General features: G+C 40.3%; 7 protein-coding genes and 1 non-coding gene across 8 annotated transcripts; 3 read left to right on the top strand and 5 right to left on the bottom strand.

Moving 5' to 3' along the window:
* Positions 1-72: 72 nt before the first annotated feature.
* Positions 73-3216, bottom strand: HEF3 (translation elongation factor EF-3; the record flags this gene model as incomplete). The annotated part of the gene is made up of 1 exon (XM_033913030.1): positions 73-3216. One exon carries the CDS (start codon positions 3214-3216, stop codon positions 73-75), a length of 3144 nt encoding a protein of 1047 aa, XP_033768921.1.
* Positions 3217-3846: 630 nt separating this feature from the next.
* Positions 3847-4074, bottom strand: PBI2 (Pbi2p; the record flags this gene model as incomplete). The annotated part of the gene is made up of 1 exon (XM_033913029.1): positions 3847-4074. The coding sequence occupies one exon, from the start codon at positions 4072-4074 to the stop codon at positions 3847-3849; it is 228 nt and encodes a 75-aa protein (XP_033768920.1).
* A 1119-nt stretch (positions 4075-5193) lies between these two features.
* Positions 5194-6561, bottom strand: PUB1 (Pub1p; the record flags this gene model as incomplete). The annotated part of the gene is made up of 1 exon (XM_033913028.1): positions 5194-6561. The coding sequence occupies one exon, from the start codon at positions 6559-6561 to the stop codon at positions 5194-5196; it is 1368 nt and encodes a 455-aa protein (XP_033768919.1).
* A 541-nt stretch (positions 6562-7102) lies between these two features.
* SPAR_Ntrna11I lies at positions 7103-7176 on the bottom strand. Its single transcript has one exon. It is a non-coding gene; the product is annotated as a tRNA-Ile (tRNA).
* A 532-nt stretch (positions 7177-7708) lies between these two features.
* On the top strand, positions 7709-9535 carry SPAR_N02880 (uncharacterized protein; the record flags this gene model as incomplete). Its single annotated transcript, XM_033913027.1, has 1 exon — positions 7709-9535. One exon carries the CDS (start codon positions 7709-7711, stop codon positions 9533-9535), a length of 1827 nt encoding a protein of 608 aa, XP_033768918.1.
* Positions 9536-10270: 735 nt separating this feature from the next.
* SPAR_N02870 (uncharacterized protein) lies at positions 10271-11125 on the top strand (the record flags this gene model as incomplete). Its single annotated transcript, XM_033913026.1, has 1 exon — positions 10271-11125. The coding sequence occupies one exon, from the start codon at positions 10271-10273 to the stop codon at positions 11123-11125; it is 855 nt and encodes a 284-aa protein (XP_033768917.1).
* A 797-nt stretch (positions 11126-11922) lies between these two features.
* On the top strand, positions 11923-13857 carry ARK1 (serine/threonine protein kinase ARK1; the record flags this gene model as incomplete). Its single annotated transcript, XM_033913025.1, has 1 exon — positions 11923-13857. The coding sequence occupies one exon, from the start codon at positions 11923-11925 to the stop codon at positions 13855-13857; it is 1935 nt and encodes a 644-aa protein (XP_033768916.1).
* Positions 13858-14150: 293 nt separating this feature from the next.
* HDA1 (histone deacetylase HDA1) lies at positions 14151-16271 on the bottom strand (the record flags this gene model as incomplete). Its single annotated transcript, XM_033913024.1, has 1 exon — positions 14151-16271. One exon carries the CDS (start codon positions 16269-16271, stop codon positions 14151-14153), a length of 2121 nt encoding a protein of 706 aa, XP_033768915.1.
* Positions 16272-16551: the final 280 nt, after the last annotated feature.

Here is a 16551-nt window from a genome sequence, read left to right as displayed (position 1 = left end):
ATTTAAAAAAAAGATGTGTATGATATTCCAAAAATATATAAGTCACTGGAAGGGATGTACTTCAGTGATAGTTTATAAATCTTCATCGGAAGAAACGTATTCATCGCCCATCTCCTTCTTCTTCTTCATTCTCTCCTTCTTCTTCTTTCTCAATTCTGCAGAAGAAAGCTTGCTTTTTTTCTTCCCACTGTTAATTTTGTTGCCCATCGCATCAAACTTGTCACCTTCATCATCTTTTTTCTCTATTCTTGGTCCAGCACCTTGTCCTACCACCCAATTATGACCAGAGGGAGTCATCTTACCATCCTTGACCGCCCAAACCTCGTCAGTCAAATTCTTTGTGAATTCTGCCGAATGCGTAATGATAATGACACCACCTTCAAAAGCTTTTAATGCTTTTGAAAGGGCACCCAATGAATCCCTGTCCAAGTAATTCGTAGGCTCATCTAAAACAATCAAGTGCGGTCTTTGCCACGTGCAGGCAGCAAGCACCAATTTAACCTTTTGTCCACCTGATAAACCTCTAATTCTTGAATGTGAGACTAGTTCTGCATCTAAACCTAACATAGCACAATGAGATTCAATCTCTTTTCTTGTTAAAGCTCTAAATTGACCAGATGCTAAGGCTTCCTTCATATCAACTTCAGCAACCATCTTAGAGTGGGATTCAACCAATTCGCCCCTTGGTAACCAAGCATTGTCGACAGACATCATTGGGACCCATCTTTCAGATTTCATACCAATATTCTCACCTAACAAAAACGAGCATTCGTACTCATATGTGTTCTTGAATTTCCTTCTTGAATGGATTCCCGCGATCCTTCTTGGAGTCCCCTCAATTTTAAAGATTTTATTCATGGCTTCTGCATCGTTTTCATTTATTTGTCTGTTCGCTCTATCCATTGTCTCCCTATCCTCACCAGTTTGGAACCTCCATTGAATATATTCGGAGGGAGTCTTGTCCAGATGTGATTCAATGTGTGCAAAAGCGTGCTGCTTAATATAGGCTATACGACAATTTTCGTGTGTATATACTTCACCACTGGTTGGTAATAGTTCACCAGTAAGAACATTAATTAAAGTGGACTTACCAGCTCCATTAGGTCCAATAACTGCAATCCTTGAAGATAGAGAACACTGAAAAGTAACATCCGAGACTTGTGGGTTAGTTGTTCCCGGGTATTGAAAGGTCATATTGCTTACTTTGACTATTGCTTTTTGCTTTGTTTTGACACCTTCTAGATAACCAGGAGCTGGGAATTGAAACTCAAGGTCAGAAGCTCCTAATTCGTAATATGATTGTGCCGTAGGACATTTTTGAACAAAATCTGATAGATTACCCTTGTACTTTCTTAATTTAAGACCTTCATAATGTATGATGTATTGACAAACATTATCTAGGAAACCGGAATCGTGAGAGACAATCACTGATGTAATCCCGCAAGTATTCAAGTAATTTACCAGCCACTGCACATTGACAGTATCCAGATGGTTTGTTGGTTCATCCAATAGCAAAATGTCTGCATTTTTCAGAACAGCCCTCGCCAAAGCTAGTTTCATTTTCCAACCTCCAGATAAAGATGCAATCGGCATTTCTATCATTTCATCGCTGAACCCAAACTCTTTCAATTTTGAGGTAATAGCATCCTTGGTCCCTACATTACCAGCGTATACAAAATCTAAAACAGACATGTCAGAATGGGTGTTGTCAATATCGTGTTCCACATAAACAGTGCGACATTCATCTTGAGTGGGGAAGCCGTCGACCTGGCCATTAGCAATAGATCGCATTAGAGTAGATTTTCCGGCACCATTTGGGCCACATAGACCATATCTTCTACCTCGCTTCAACCTCAATTGAGTCTTGTTTAGCAGAATTTTGGCACCATATGCCAAGGAAAATTCACAGTTACACAAATCTTCACCTTCATCCTCTTCATCTTGAAAATTTGGTCCAACTGGAATATTGTCTACGGCCCTTTTCCTGAAATCGTCTAGTATTTCCTTTGCAGTTTTCTCATGTAAAAATATAGTCATATAAGGTGTAACATGTGTGAACCAAGTCTGCTGATCAATAATCCTTTCATCAATTAAATTTGCGGCAATCGCAGCTATGTATTCAACAACGATGGCGAACCTTGGGGCGACCTTTTCAGGCTTCAACAACTCCAACAACTCCATGAGGACGCCTAGAGTTGTAGAAACATCGCCAGCATGCGATACTTCTGGTAACACATCATCCTCTCCAATATTACCCACACGTCTCAAGGTTTTTAAAGCTTTTAGTGTAACTTCACGTGCTTCAGGATCAGCAATGGTAGCAAAATTATTCTTCAGCCCTGGTAGTAGTTTACCTAAGAAGGGGGCAACAACTTGCGGGTCTTCAACCAATTTGCACATGTTATCAATAATAACAGCAGATTTACGTTTTATAGAGGTTTCTCTCTCAGCTAAGCCTCTGCCCAATAAGGGAACCATAATAGACAAAGTTGCTGGGGTTACTTCAGCTACAAAAGTAGTTGCACCCAAGAGATGAACTGTTTCAGGCACTTCGTTTGGGTTTGCAATACATTCGATCAATTTTGGAATGAATCTCTCAATATCCTTGTTATCAACAGTTTCAGTCGCCTTTGTGATGGTTGCCGTCGCTGCCTCCTTTACTTCTTTCTTGGTGTCCCACATAGATTCAGAAAGAACAGGAATTAGTTCTGGCATTCTTAGGGCAATCTGCTCTTTAGCGGCATCTACCAACGCCGAAATTACTTCGAGAATAGCAACTTTTTCTTTCCACTTGTTGGTAGTTTCCAGCGAATGAATCAAATGAGGCAAGAATGCCTTAACAGCGACCGGGTTAACAGCATTAGCGATGGCTTTGAGGGCCTTTGTTGCTGCAAGTTGAACATCATTGTCTTTGCTACCCGCTTTGCTGCATACAGCAGGAACCGTCGCAACTATATATGGCTCCACAGAGGGCGATAGGTTAGTTTCATTTGCTATATAAGCAACGGCACCTAACGTGTTAAGCGCCTTTTGTTTACTCTGAATAGCTTTCTGAAATGCATCAAAAAAAACTTCTGGAACGTCATGCTCGATGATATTTCCGTTTAAGAATGATGAAAGCTCTGAAGAAATACCGTCTCTCGTTTCAGAAGTAGCAACTTCCAACTTTCGGAAAAGCTCTTCTAGCACAGTGATCGATTGTTGTGAATCTGACATCTTATAAATATGTTTTTTTATTAAAAGGTTTTTTTTTGTACCACACTATCTACCTTTTATTATTAAACTATGAAAAGAAAAAAATATCTGAGACAAGAGTAACTAGAGAAAGACACAAGTATGTTTATATATATATATGCACATACATATAACCAGAGGAACAAACTAAAATTTGCGTGAAAAGGAAAAGAAAGAATAACTAGGTGGAGAATAAGTTTATATCGTCAAAAGTGTATAACCATTGGTAACTGAAATCAAGGTTATTCTTTTGTGCGAGCGCATCGCTCCCCTAAAAGGCATTCCAGCCGCGCAATGCACGGGCCGCGACCTTGAAATTAAAATATGAATCCTTCACCATTTTCAACTCTGTTGATGACGAGGCAAAGGGGACCAGAGGACCAAAAAAAGAAAGTGCCCAAGTAGTTATCGAAGAACGTCGGAGTTGAACAGGAGTAACAGTTTAGGACTATCGTAAATATATATTCGTACACACACACACATATATATATGTGTATATAAACATAGTAAGTGCTCCCCTGCTTTTTGATGGGTTTTTTATTAGACTAGAAATAAATTACAGGCGGGAAGGAAAAAGTTCCGAGTAAAAGGTGTTCATGTTTATCTCCGAAATCAATTAGCATGAACTTCTTTGTCTTCTTCGACGTTCTCGATGACATCGTTGTGCTTTTCCTTTAACTTGTTCAAGTGGAGAACATCTGGTACCTTGATGGTGTACCCTTTGATGATATCAAATTCGTGTACTATAGAGCCTCCTGCGTGATGGACTGAATCCAAAAATTTTTTAGCTTCCACGTCTGGAGTGTTCTTTTTCAAAGTGACGATGAAATTCTTTGTCATTATTGATCTTGTTTGTTGTTTATATGATTGAGGTTACCTGCTGGTTACTTGTACAATTGGGCTACACGGAAGCGTTGCCCCTAGTAAAACAAGGTCTTATTTTTTATATATGCCATATATATTGCATGGGGAAAGTTCCCGATGCTCTGATATGCCCCCTTTTTCCCATTTTTTTTTTGGCTGTGCAAGATAAAGACCCGAGAGTTCGGGGATGCAGCTTCGGGCTCTTTGTCGCTCCGAGCGCGGTATTGGTCCGTTTCCTTCTGGGAAAGGTGCCACAACCAGCCACGTACGCTGTTCGAGATGGTTCGGGCGGGCATATGCTCCCGTAGAGAAAATAAGGGCTGAATAGAGGAGAAGAAAGCAGGTGTTATGGCAGACAAAGCAATATCCACCTGCCTTTGATATTTCGCATCGGGACATCTTGGTTGTCATTTTCACAAGCTTTCCCTAGAGAAACAAAAGCCCTGGAAGACCGGTCTGGTTCCTGTAAAGTTACCTTTTCTGGTTTTAACAACCGCCTTTTTGTTCGAAACTCGGGGCCGTACCTAATGAGAACCGTGTAGCGACATCACGGGTGCGTAGTTGCAGTTGCCTTTATGTGCCCGGAATCAAGAGTGACATGTCTCCATAACGCTAGGTAGCATTTTTATATACTTAACAAAATTGTAAAAAATAAAAACAAAAATTATATATGGACGCGACAAAATACAGTGGGATGGACATTTGAAAAAAAAATAGGGTGAGAAAGGAAAAAGGAAACATAATAAAGAGGGCCTTGAAAAAACACGTTCTTTATTTTTTTATCACACTATTAGCTATGACTTTCACATTTAAAAGAAAATAATAATATTAAAATTAAACAGTAACGAAAAAGGAAACTAGACACAGGAAAACTAAAAAATAGAGTAAATTTATAGGCTCTTTTATTTTTTGAGCAATAGTAAATTGGGTTCCGACTTCTTTTTTTCCTCCCTTTTTCGTAGTGATTTTCATTTTAAAAAATAATATAATATAATGAATGGACTCTTGTTATTCTTTTTTATTTTATCTTGGAATCAGTGGGTTGCCTCCTTTTCATTCTTTCTCTTTGTTTCATTCCACTTTTCTTCATAATATTTATTGTTGTTGTTGTTGCTGTTGTTGCTGTTGCTGTTGTTGCTCAGACATAACTGGTTGTTGTTGGTCACTCATTATAAGTGGCTGGCCACCCTGTTGCTGTTGTTGCTGTGGCATAAAGTTTGATCTTTCCTTGCCCCAACCAGTTCTCAAGTTCCTACCTTGGAATGGGAAGTTGGCTAAGGCCACAATACAGACAGCAGCTTGTTCATGAGTGTCATACTTTATGAAACAACAGCCCTTTTCTGGATAGTGCTTGAAATCTAAAATAAAACCGAAGTTCTGGAACAACGGAATTAGATCAGCTTCAGTGGCAAAGTGTGGAATATTACCGATATAAGCAGTAGTAACTCTTGGTGGGGCACTTCTAATGATGTGGTCAACCGCTTGAGGATTCACTTGAGGTGGTAAACCAATAGTCTGGGATTGTTGGGGTTGGCCTTGGGATGGCAATGGCATGGCAGCAATTGGCATTCCCATTGAACTTGGTGGCATGCCTCTGCTATTGTTCATATTCATGTTCATGTTCATATTCAAACCCATATTCATGTTGTTATTGTTGTTATTGTTATATTGACGGAAACCACCACGATTATTGTTACCGTAGTTACGACGCTGTGGGTAATTATTATTATTATTGTTGTTATCACGCTTAGCAGCCCAGTTGATTCTTAGCGGTCTGCCGTTCAAATCTTGACCTTGCATACTGTCCATGGCGTTCTGCGCATCGTCTTGAGAAGTAAAGGAAACAAAACCGTAACCTCTTGAACTACCAGTTTGCATGTCCCACATGACATGACCACTCAAGTAGGATGGGAAGTCTTTGAAGGCATTCCTTAAAGTTTCGTCGTCAACATTAACGTTCAAGTCACCAACAAATAAGTTAAATGTATCATCGGAGGAGCTCTGCTGGGATTGGAAGGCCCAGTTGATTTTAACAATGTTATTCTCAATTTGTTTGCCGTTCAATGTTTGTAAGGCAATGTTGGCATCGTGAGATTGATGGTATTCAACAAAAGCGTAATTGACATTCTTATTATTTTTATCAATCATGATTTTGATATTAGCAATTGGTCCGCCGACTTGAAAATATTGCTTCAAAATGTCTTCGGTAATAGCCTTGTCTAGGTTACCAACATATAAAACTCTATCAGAAGTTTCCCTACCACCGGTAATAGCATTAGCAGGAACTACGGAAGGATCATTCTCACCTTGATCGTCTTCAACTTGTTCAGAGTTACCTTCACCAGCGACGCTTTGTTCGGAGGAAGGATCAGCTGATGTTGGAGCTTCAACTACTGAAGGAGTTTCGACAGCAACAGGTTGCTGTTGTTGTTGTTGATGTTGTTCTTCGTTATTTTCAGACATTGGAATCGAACAAGGAGTAGATATGGTGATCTTCTTATTATGAGCCAACTGTTAAGATGATAGAAGGGAAGATTAAACTCTAACTTAAAGCACGAAATAGAAATAGTGTATATTATAAAAATAACTGCAGAGTAGAAAAAAGGAAAGGCATGTTTTAGCGTAGTTGAATGATTATTACGAGAGAAAAATGAAGGACAAGGAAAGACGGCCAACTTGGCGACGATGAAAAAAAAAAAAAAACTGAAAAATTACAACAAAAAGGAAGCGAAAGCAAAAAAAAAGCAGTAAAACGAAGCGAAAATAGGTGAAGAATTATGTTACAAAATGGGGAGGATAGAACGAGTAAAAATCAATTCGACTTAATTGGTTGTTATGTCTTAAAAAATATAGATATTCGGAAGATCAGTAGAAACAATGTGCTCGATAACTACTGCAGTGAGTAAACCTTATGCCAACAAGCCTCTTCGTTCACCTCCCTTATAACGGCAACAGGGAGGGTAAGAAACTTTTAAAAAGCACACTGTGAAAAATGTGAAAAAAATGGTCTCTAGCGGGATCGAACCGCTGATCCCCGCGTTATTAGCACGGTGCCTTAACCAACTGGGCCAAGAGACCAAGGTTTTCTGTTTTTCACTTCCACTTCACACTATAAAACGAGCGACAGATCATCCTGAAATCCACCGCCATCACCGATTACCACTGTGTCACAAAAATCATTTTACTGTCGTTCGGATTTCCGACAGACAAATGATCGTACCACCCCCCCTTTCAGGGTACATTAAAGGAAAGAGGTCATTGGACGTACCTTCCAAGGAAATCTTAATATCTCTTGCCTTTGTATCGCCATTAACCAACCCCCTGTGTAATGTTAAAGTCCTGGACCTTTGTGGTCGTGAGTGCACGAATACAAAAAAAATAAAGTAAAAACAAAACAACAAAGCAACGACGTCAAATTATTTAAGCCTATCACTCTTTGCGTATGTTTACCACAATTACACCCTAGTTTCGCTCGCCTTGCTTTCTCTCCGCAGCAGCTTGAGCTTGTCCTACACCAAAAAAGACAACCTTCCAATTAATTCTTTTCTCATACTTACTTCAGCTTGAAAATTGCCAAAGTGTTGATCTGATTTCATCTTCCGCCCCCAAAATGCCCACATCCTTCCAGGAGTTCAAGGCTTTCTGTAACAAGGTTGGCCTAGACTTTCAATGGCTTAATTTACAGTCCTCCAAATCTGTTCCGGAAAACAACCCCGCTGAAAGCCTCCCAACTGTCAATGAAATTGAACAAGAAAACCTCAGACCAGCTACTGAGCCACTCAAAGCTGAGCAGCCCAAGGATTCTGCCGGCAACTTTTTTTATGATTTCAAGAACGCTCAAATCTGGAGCGTGCATAAGCAGAGCAATCAGGGCCATTCTGCTACCGTGCCTTGTTCCAAACAAGTATCAGAAAACATACCTGAGGCAGCGACAAACAAGACAGCCCGTACCAATCACGAGAATGTCACCATAGGAAATACATCACTACCAACATATTCTGCTGTGCATCAGGAGGAAAACACCGCTATAACAACCTCCTACTCTTTATCCTATTCTTCAAGCGAGAGCTGCAACATAATTACTTCCTCCTCCTCCCACAACCGTGCCATGATTCCATCTTCTCCCGTGCAGGGAAACAACACAGCTATATCGCCCACAACAGCCTGTACATCAGCCAACAACGAATCAGTACCCTCACTAGCCTCATCTGTTAGCACCTCCTCATCTGTTTATTCGCCGTGGAATCCTCCAGGTTCTCCCCATTTATCGTCATTTCCAGAAGGTATTTTTACTTCACTTAATCCAGAAGTCACCTGCTTTGATTTCTGCCGCACCAAGGACTCCAGGACAAAAGAGAAGAATGAATCTACGATTCCAACTGACATTTTTTTTCCAGTAAATACCATTGACCACCAGAAACATGACCCAGGTCGAGAATCAGAGGAAAATGTCTGTCCTCCCGCTCCATGCGTTCAGGATGTAAGCTGCGGTACCCGCTCTGCAGCGACATTCACCGAGTCCAACTGCACGGTGACTACCGCAGTCCCTTCGTACATTCAAAGGTACCTCGACAAGCCTCAGAACTGGTTTGAAAGCACCATGGGAAAATACTGTCCACTCTTCCTAAGAGGTACAAAGAACATTGATTACGATTCACCCGAATTCAAGTTTGAGCGCAAGATGATTGCTGTTCAATACCTGCTTTTAGACGAACACTCCGAGCCCAGAAAATACTACAACCCATCAAATAAAACTGTTCCGTTCTGGAAAAGGCCCTTCAACTTCGATACATTGCCCAGCTATGACCAGCTTTTGGATGAAGCAGAGGACCGCTTCTATTCATACCAATACAGATACGAAGGCTTCCAGAGAATAGAACCTTACTCCATTTTTTGTCCCTGGGAAAACACACAAAGGGAAATAGACCTAGTCCTCGATCACATCCACTACTCCCTCGATATTGGCAAGAAAAAGTCTCTAAACCGAAAGGGAAACATAACTCTCGATACCTTGGACAGTGAAGTCGATCGCAACGCTCAGATCAAGCCGTACCACTTTTTTCCGTCTAACAACCTGGTATACGAAGGCCTTCCGCATGCTGCCGAACAATCCTTAATCGTGAGTCCTGACACCTCGCTTGTCGAGAGGGCGTTTCAGGCACTGGTAAATATCTGCAAGGAATCTATCCCATCTTCCGATGACTTCCCTACCCGCAATCATAACAGCGCACCCCAGCTTGCCCAGCCAGAGCCATCTAAGCCATGTCGGCTGCTACTTATTCGTGAGTCTCGCACAGCGACAGAATCAGAAACTAATAAAAAGTTTTGGCTCTATCCAAAAAGAAAGGATACCGAGGTAACCGTGCCAATGCCTCCTCCTCAACGCGAAACAAAAAGTCTATTACAAAAATGGTTTCCAACTTTTGTGCGTCAATGAGCCGTTGAAAGCTCAAAACAGTTCGAAGTACTTGGTGCAGTTGACCATATTTTTTAACATGCAGATTATTCTATACCTTACATCGTACTTTCTACTGTACTTTCCACTGTACTTTCCACCGTGCTTTTCGGCACATATCCCCTCTTGCAATAGATGTTATATATGTTTTCATAGCCTGATTTAATTTACGCATACTCCACTGACTCGATGCAGTAGACGCAGGAACATGTAAACGCTTGCATTTGTTTTCTGCGTTGCCAGGAAAAAACCAGCAAAGCAAGGGCCACACACAATAACCTTTCTAATAGAGCCAGTTGCTAAAATGATCTGATTCTATTAGCCTCGAGAAGCCATGGTCTAAGTTTCCTTCGAGAGCGCCGCGCGTATTTATTTACATCGCGGAACACTGGGCCCTTAAAATAAAGGCGCTAGCTCATGAGAACTGCCACAGAAACAACTCTGCAATCTTCTCGTAGCAGCAGTTTTTGCACAATAGTATAAACTTGTGTATAAAACCCTGAGAAGAGTTTTAGAAAAAGAAAAGTATTCGAGTGAGAACACAAACTATAGAATAGACGCCGCTTTCCTGACAAAGAATCCTTTCTAGATTTTTTTTTTTCAAACACCTTTGTTTCACTGGAACCGTCGAGCCTTTCGTTTTGATCATCATTTTGCCCTTTCTCCTAAACGAACTGATACAACAAGGCTACCAATAGCAAGAGCATACGCGAGAATATGGTTTACTCCAAAGAATCAAGGATATTCGTTTTTCTCCTTGCGTTGGTAATCTCGCTAAACGTACTTTGTCACTCGGTCGACGTAACAACCGTATTGACTACGTCAACAGTCACCGAAGTTACCGTCACAACTGCCGCACCACAACCACCAAACAAAGCCGAAACCGTTTTGAATACTGCAACTAATATAATCCAAACCATGCAGTTTCTTTTCAACTGCGCACCATTCAAGTGGAAGGGCCCTTTGAAAATAACCTCTTGTGCGCTGAACTTTATCGTCCTACTACTCACTGCTTGGGGTTACCTGCTTAAGTACCTACAGGAGAACAAGCTAAATAGCGATGCTGATATGGAAAAAATGGTAGGACTCGGCTTTGGCGAGATGGTCAGCAGAGTCGTCGGAAAAGGCGTTGGAAAAGCTTTCACTAAAATGGATATCACCCAAAAACTGGTGTATCCATTTGAAGGAGGCAACCGGCAGAAATGTCTGCTGATGACTGTTGGAGAAAACTCGATAGTACCATACCACGATTTGTCTACAGAGATTTGCTTTGATCGCCATATCCTCGACTCACTATCTCATCGCAATCATGGCAGCATTTCTGCTTTGGATGCAGGATCAGTAAGCACCTTGGGGCTGGCGGATATATCATCACAAATGTCCGTTGTAAGCGAATTATACACTCTCTTTGGAGATTATACGGTAGAAGTCGTAGGCGGCATCATCAAAATGGCCTCTGCCCTTAACAGAGAGGGCTGGCAAAGGGAAAAGAACGGATTCGTGGTCTTATCGAGAGATCAGCCTAATAAAATGCTGTTAAGCGTTCATATGTACAGTTCAGGCTTGTTATAAATGGAATTGCTCCTGGCTACACACACAATACTCCAACTTACCCCCACATGTACATAGTATCTGTCACTTTTTCACATTAATAGGTCTTAATACAAATTTTCATTTCTGAGTATTCAAGTCTGTTGGGAAGTAAATATGCGGCCGGTCTTGAGTCTTCTTGTTCACCAACCTGGAAGGGGAAAGTAAGCAGTCGTAATAGTGCTTTGCAACAGTTTTTTAGTACTTTTATGTTGAGCAAGGTCAACATATAATTGAGTTGAAAGGGAGAAATAAGATGTACTTCTTACTCCTTTACGTATTTGTTAATGGTTTGAGTCTACCCTTAGTTGAATAAGGAAAACATTAATCCAACTTCTTAATTTAGTACTTCTACCTTAGATTCCTGAATACAGTTCCTGCTACACTCAAATAATGCGTGGGCTGAGCTTGCAAGAGCTGCACAATTGTCTTGAGATGATAAAGAAAAAAATCCGCCATCCATAGATTATTTGGATTTGTTTAGGATTTACGGCTTATTTCGAACTCATGTTTATGCATCGCGCTCTTTCGCCTCGCAGCAATAGGGTCCGAATTCTAAGCCTTGTTGATCTAAGCATTCTTTTGGTAAATCAACGTGCAATAAAAAAAAATTATTGTTCCCTTCTTAATGATAAACTAAAAGTAGGCCAGGGAAACATCACAAGAGTGCTAAGTGTTTCTACTTCGTGGTATTAAATCTTCTCTTTCAATTCCTTCCCCCCAGAGAAAGAAACATTGTTCTGCATAATTAGGTATTTTAAGCAATCAGATAAATCAACATGAATCAACCGCAAATTGGCACGTACAACGTAGGTACACAGTTAACAGTTGGGTCACACCAGGTTGAAATCATCAAATATCTAACAAGTGGTGGATTTGCTCAAGTATATTCCGCCTTAATTAGCCCACCTGACCCTCACTCTAATTCAAACGTCGCATGCTTAAAAAGAGTCATTGTTCCAGATAAACCAAGTCTAAACACTCTAAGGGCAGAAGTGGATGCTATGAGGTTGCTGAAGAATAATAGATATGTTGTATCTTACATTGATTCTCATGCGGCCAAGGCAATATTACATAATGGTTCGTATGAGGTATTCGTTTTGATGGAATATTGTGAAAGAGGTGGTCTCATCGATTTTATGAACACAAGGCTACAAAATAGGCTGCATGAATTTGAAATCTTGCAAATAATGAGTCAAGTGACTCAAGGAGTTGCTGCTATGCATGCGCTACAACCTCCGTTAATTCACCGTGATATAAAGATAGAGAATGTTCTTATTTCGGCGAATAATGAGTACAAGCTTTGTGATTTTGGTTCTGTATGCGGTATTATAAGACCTCCTAGGAATTCACAAGAGCTGTCATACGTTCAACAAGACATTTTGAAAAACACAACTGCACAATACCGGTCGCCAGAGATGATTGATATATTTCGCGGTCTGCCGATAGATGAAAAGTCGGATATATGGGCCCTGGGTATTTTCCTATATAAGCTTTGCTATTATACAACACCGTTTGAAAAGGGCGGTGAACCTGCCATTCTAAGCGGAAGGTTTGAATTTCCATTGTATCCGAACTACAGTGAACAGCTGAAAAGTTTAATACGCGATATATTGGTACAGAATCCATGTCATAGGCCCAATGTTTATCAACTACTGAAGAGGATATCAATTATGCAAAATGTTCCCTGCCCAATAAATGATATACAAGTGGTACAGGCACCTAGCAGTCATCTAAATTTGACGGAACTTCACCAACTTTCTGCAACACAAAATATTCAAAGCTTGAACTCCCACATGGTCATGGACAATACGATGCCTAATGCCACATTCCAAATTAGCGTGCCTGATAATATCATAACAGCACAAGCACACCATGGTAGAAAAAATTCACAAACAGCATATGACGCTACTTTGAGTAATTCTACAAAAGACTCTCAGCCGCGCTTCGACAAATCACAGAATATGCACCATGCATTAGGTTCTCCATTAGTTGAATCGGGTGCGAGTAATGTTTCAAATAATGTCAGTAAATCCAACGCAAATTCCACGACTAAGTTAAAGCAGGCAATCGTGTCTGAAGCACACAGTTTTAGGCAGAATAATTCAATAAACATTCCCCTGCAGAACATAGTCCCTCAATACGAAGATTCTTCGTCCTCTTCAGATGAATCTTATTCCGGAAACATAGATGAATTGAAGAAAACTCGATCACTTGGTTCTTATTCCACACGTGGTAACAATAAAAAAGACCAGTCCGTGAAACAATCTCTTACGTCATCAAGCCTACCAGGCAGTAGCTTCACGCCCACGTCTACAGAAGCCGATTTGAAACAAGAAAGCTTACCTTTTGGGTCAACATCAGTCAATACTATTGATAATTTCAATGACGATCTTCCAATCCTCATAAAAAATAATAAACCTGCATACGAAGATGTAGATGTATCTAAACAGAATTTGAAGAATTCCATTCAACAGCGTATGCTCGATAAACTCAACTCTTCAGAGGAGTCATTCAACACTAGAAAGATGTCCAAGGCAAAGCTAAGTGAAAAAGGGGAGGCAGATAAGCCGATCTTGCTGAAATCAAGTGCCCCAATTTTAAAAGACAAAAAACCAAAGCCTATCCCCCCACCTAAGCCTTTACATCTAAAGCCCAAGCCTCCTCCAAAACCACTGCTCCTCGCCGGACGAAAGTTATCCTTGGAGAAGTAATTAATCTGACTCAACGGAACTAGATAAACCCTATGAAGAGGTAGGTAACATCTCAAAAAAAACCTTAATTATAATGAGTTACATATGTAAGCATCCACTTTTAATGTATACTTTCCCACCGTTTTCCTCTTAATACTTAGTAAAATATAGCTTAATGCATTTGTTCACTTCTTTTTCCTATTTGAAATATATTGGATTATACAATTAACATTGTAACAACTTTATTGTTTTTCAATTTTTATAAGGCATAAAGGATGACCAAGCAGAAAAATAAATTAACGGTTACTTATTCCTCATTCTTCATCACTCCACTCTTCGAAGGAGTCCAGTATGAAGTCCGTTGCCTCTTCAAATCTTTCTTCAATTGTATTGTTTAATCCATCCGTATCACACCTCAAAACTCTGCCAAATTTTTTTCTTGGTTTTCTGCTTTCATTTTCCTTCCAGCATTGATGGCTATTGTTTGAGAATATCAGTGAATTTTTGAAGTACCACTCACTCAATGTTTCATCAACTAAAGGGACTAGTGGCTTTAATTGTTTGTCCCCCAAGAAATTGATTACTGTTTTGGTTACAGCCCTAGTATCCCTGTGGCCAAGGAGATGTACAATACCTGAGTATGAGTCTCCTATTCCAATAAATGCAATTTTGGCAACAGAAGGAAAGTACTTGATGTAGTTATCCCATAAATATATTAAAACTTCTTGAGAAGTAATCATTCCTGAATAGTTGTCAGGTTCAAACAAAGTTAGAGGTATATTTACGTCAATAATGCCGTATTTCCTATCAAGCCCCCATTTAATAAAGTCTAGACAATTATCAATAATAACTGACGAGGATAAGTCAATTGTACCTGAGATAACATTTCTCTTGGCCCAGACATCAGAAGTATCATGGACGACTACTATTAAGGTGCTCGATTCGGAAACGTTTGGAGTGCATAACACGGTGTTATCTGGTAAATCCATGCTTATCAACGGTAAAGTAACGAAATTAAATTCGTCGCTTAAATAGTGTTGCTGTTGTTGACGAATAGCCTTCTGCAGAGGAAAATTTTTAGATATTATCGAGTCATTGATAGGTTCGTTAAAATTACAACCGGAGTTAGCATGTCTCCTTCTAAAACAGTTCCAATACTTGGACTGTAACCGAATTACTTTGTCTATCATTTCTATAACCTCAGGCTTGGGATCACTTAGTGGATCAGGTAGTTCATCAGGAGGCTCCCCTATTAAGACTTTTGCCACACTCAAAGCACTTCTTGCAATTGCATCTAAGTTATAACCACCTTCCAGAACTACACAAAGATTACCTCTAGCTAGAGATTTTAACATATGTGTCATGTGACCATAACAACTTGGGGTGACATGACACTGTCCGATAGTATCACCATCCGCGGCATCAAACCCAGAAGAAATAATCACCAAGTCAGGCTTAAACTCTCTCCCCATAGGCATAACCACTTGTTCAAATGCCCACATATATTCAGCATCACCAACGCCTCCGACGGGCCAAGTAATATTACAATTGAACCCTTCACCTTTACCCTCACCAGTTTGGTCATACTGACCTTGGATGGTCCCAGGATAGTATTTACCCATTTCGAATCTGTGCAATGAAACATATAGAACCTGATCATCTTGGTAGAATGACTTTTGTGTGCCATTACCGTGATGAATATCCCAATCTAAAATCATTATTCTTCTTACACTTTCTGGATAATTCTTTAAGATGTTCTTGGCGGCGACGGCAACGTTGCTGAAAAGACAGAAGCCACCAGCAGCTTGCGGCTCAGCATGATGGCCAGGTGGTCTTACCACGGCCAGAGAGTTTTTTACACGTCCCTCAACAACTGCCTTGCATGCCTCAATGGCGCCACCACAAGGAAGCCTAGCACTCGCATAAGAATCGTTATTGAAGTACACGGAATCACCTTTTTCAGTCTCTTTTAATAACTGCTCTCGGCTCATTTTTTCTGTGCTTTCAATGAACTCTAAATGTTCCTTTGTATGAACTTCCAAGATTTCTTCGGAGGTTGCGGCTCTTACAGGTATCTTCAGCATCAAATCGCCAAGGTCATCTACGCCGCTCAGAGTGGGGTCGTTAATCAGGCCATTCTCCGCTAATATTTTGTAGATACGGTATATTCTTCTTGGGTCCTCTGGATGTGGGTCGATGTACTCAAAATATGATGTGAAAATCTTTGCATGATACCTCATTCTAACGTCGTAGCAAAGACCAGTTTTCAGCGGTGAATAGTGAATTTTGGGCGTGCAAATGGGAACAATTACCTGCCTCTTATTCTTGGAAGTAGTAGAAAGGCTATTTTCGTCGTCTTTCGTCTCTTCTAGTTCGTGTTTTAAATCATGGTCTGGATTTTCCAGTACTTCTTTCTTAACCACTGCAGAGTTCATGTTTAGTCTGTTCGGCGCTGTAAAGTGTTCAAATTTCCCTATTTCACTTTCTTGTTATGCGAAATTAAACCACTAAAATTTAAAACATCAAAGAATAAATAAAAGTTCCTTCCACACGAAATACTGTGCATGCTTCCTCCCAGCTCTATTTACCTAATTAAGTGACCTGATTAAACTTTTGGAAAGAATCATTTTCCTCGAGATTTCCAAACGGTGCGGGAGAAAGTCGCAAGTGAGGAAAAAAAAACTGACCTAAAATGTTCGATGAGATGAAGAGAAG

This window comes from Saccharomyces paradoxus, chromosome XIV (assembly GCF_002079055.1).
Source record: "Saccharomyces paradoxus chromosome XIV, complete sequence".
Taxonomy (NCBI): Eukaryota; Fungi; Ascomycota; class Saccharomycetes; order Saccharomycetales; family Saccharomycetaceae; genus Saccharomyces; species Saccharomyces paradoxus.
Note: the sequence above shows the minus strand (reverse complement) of the source record. Positions and strands in the feature narration are given on the sequence as shown.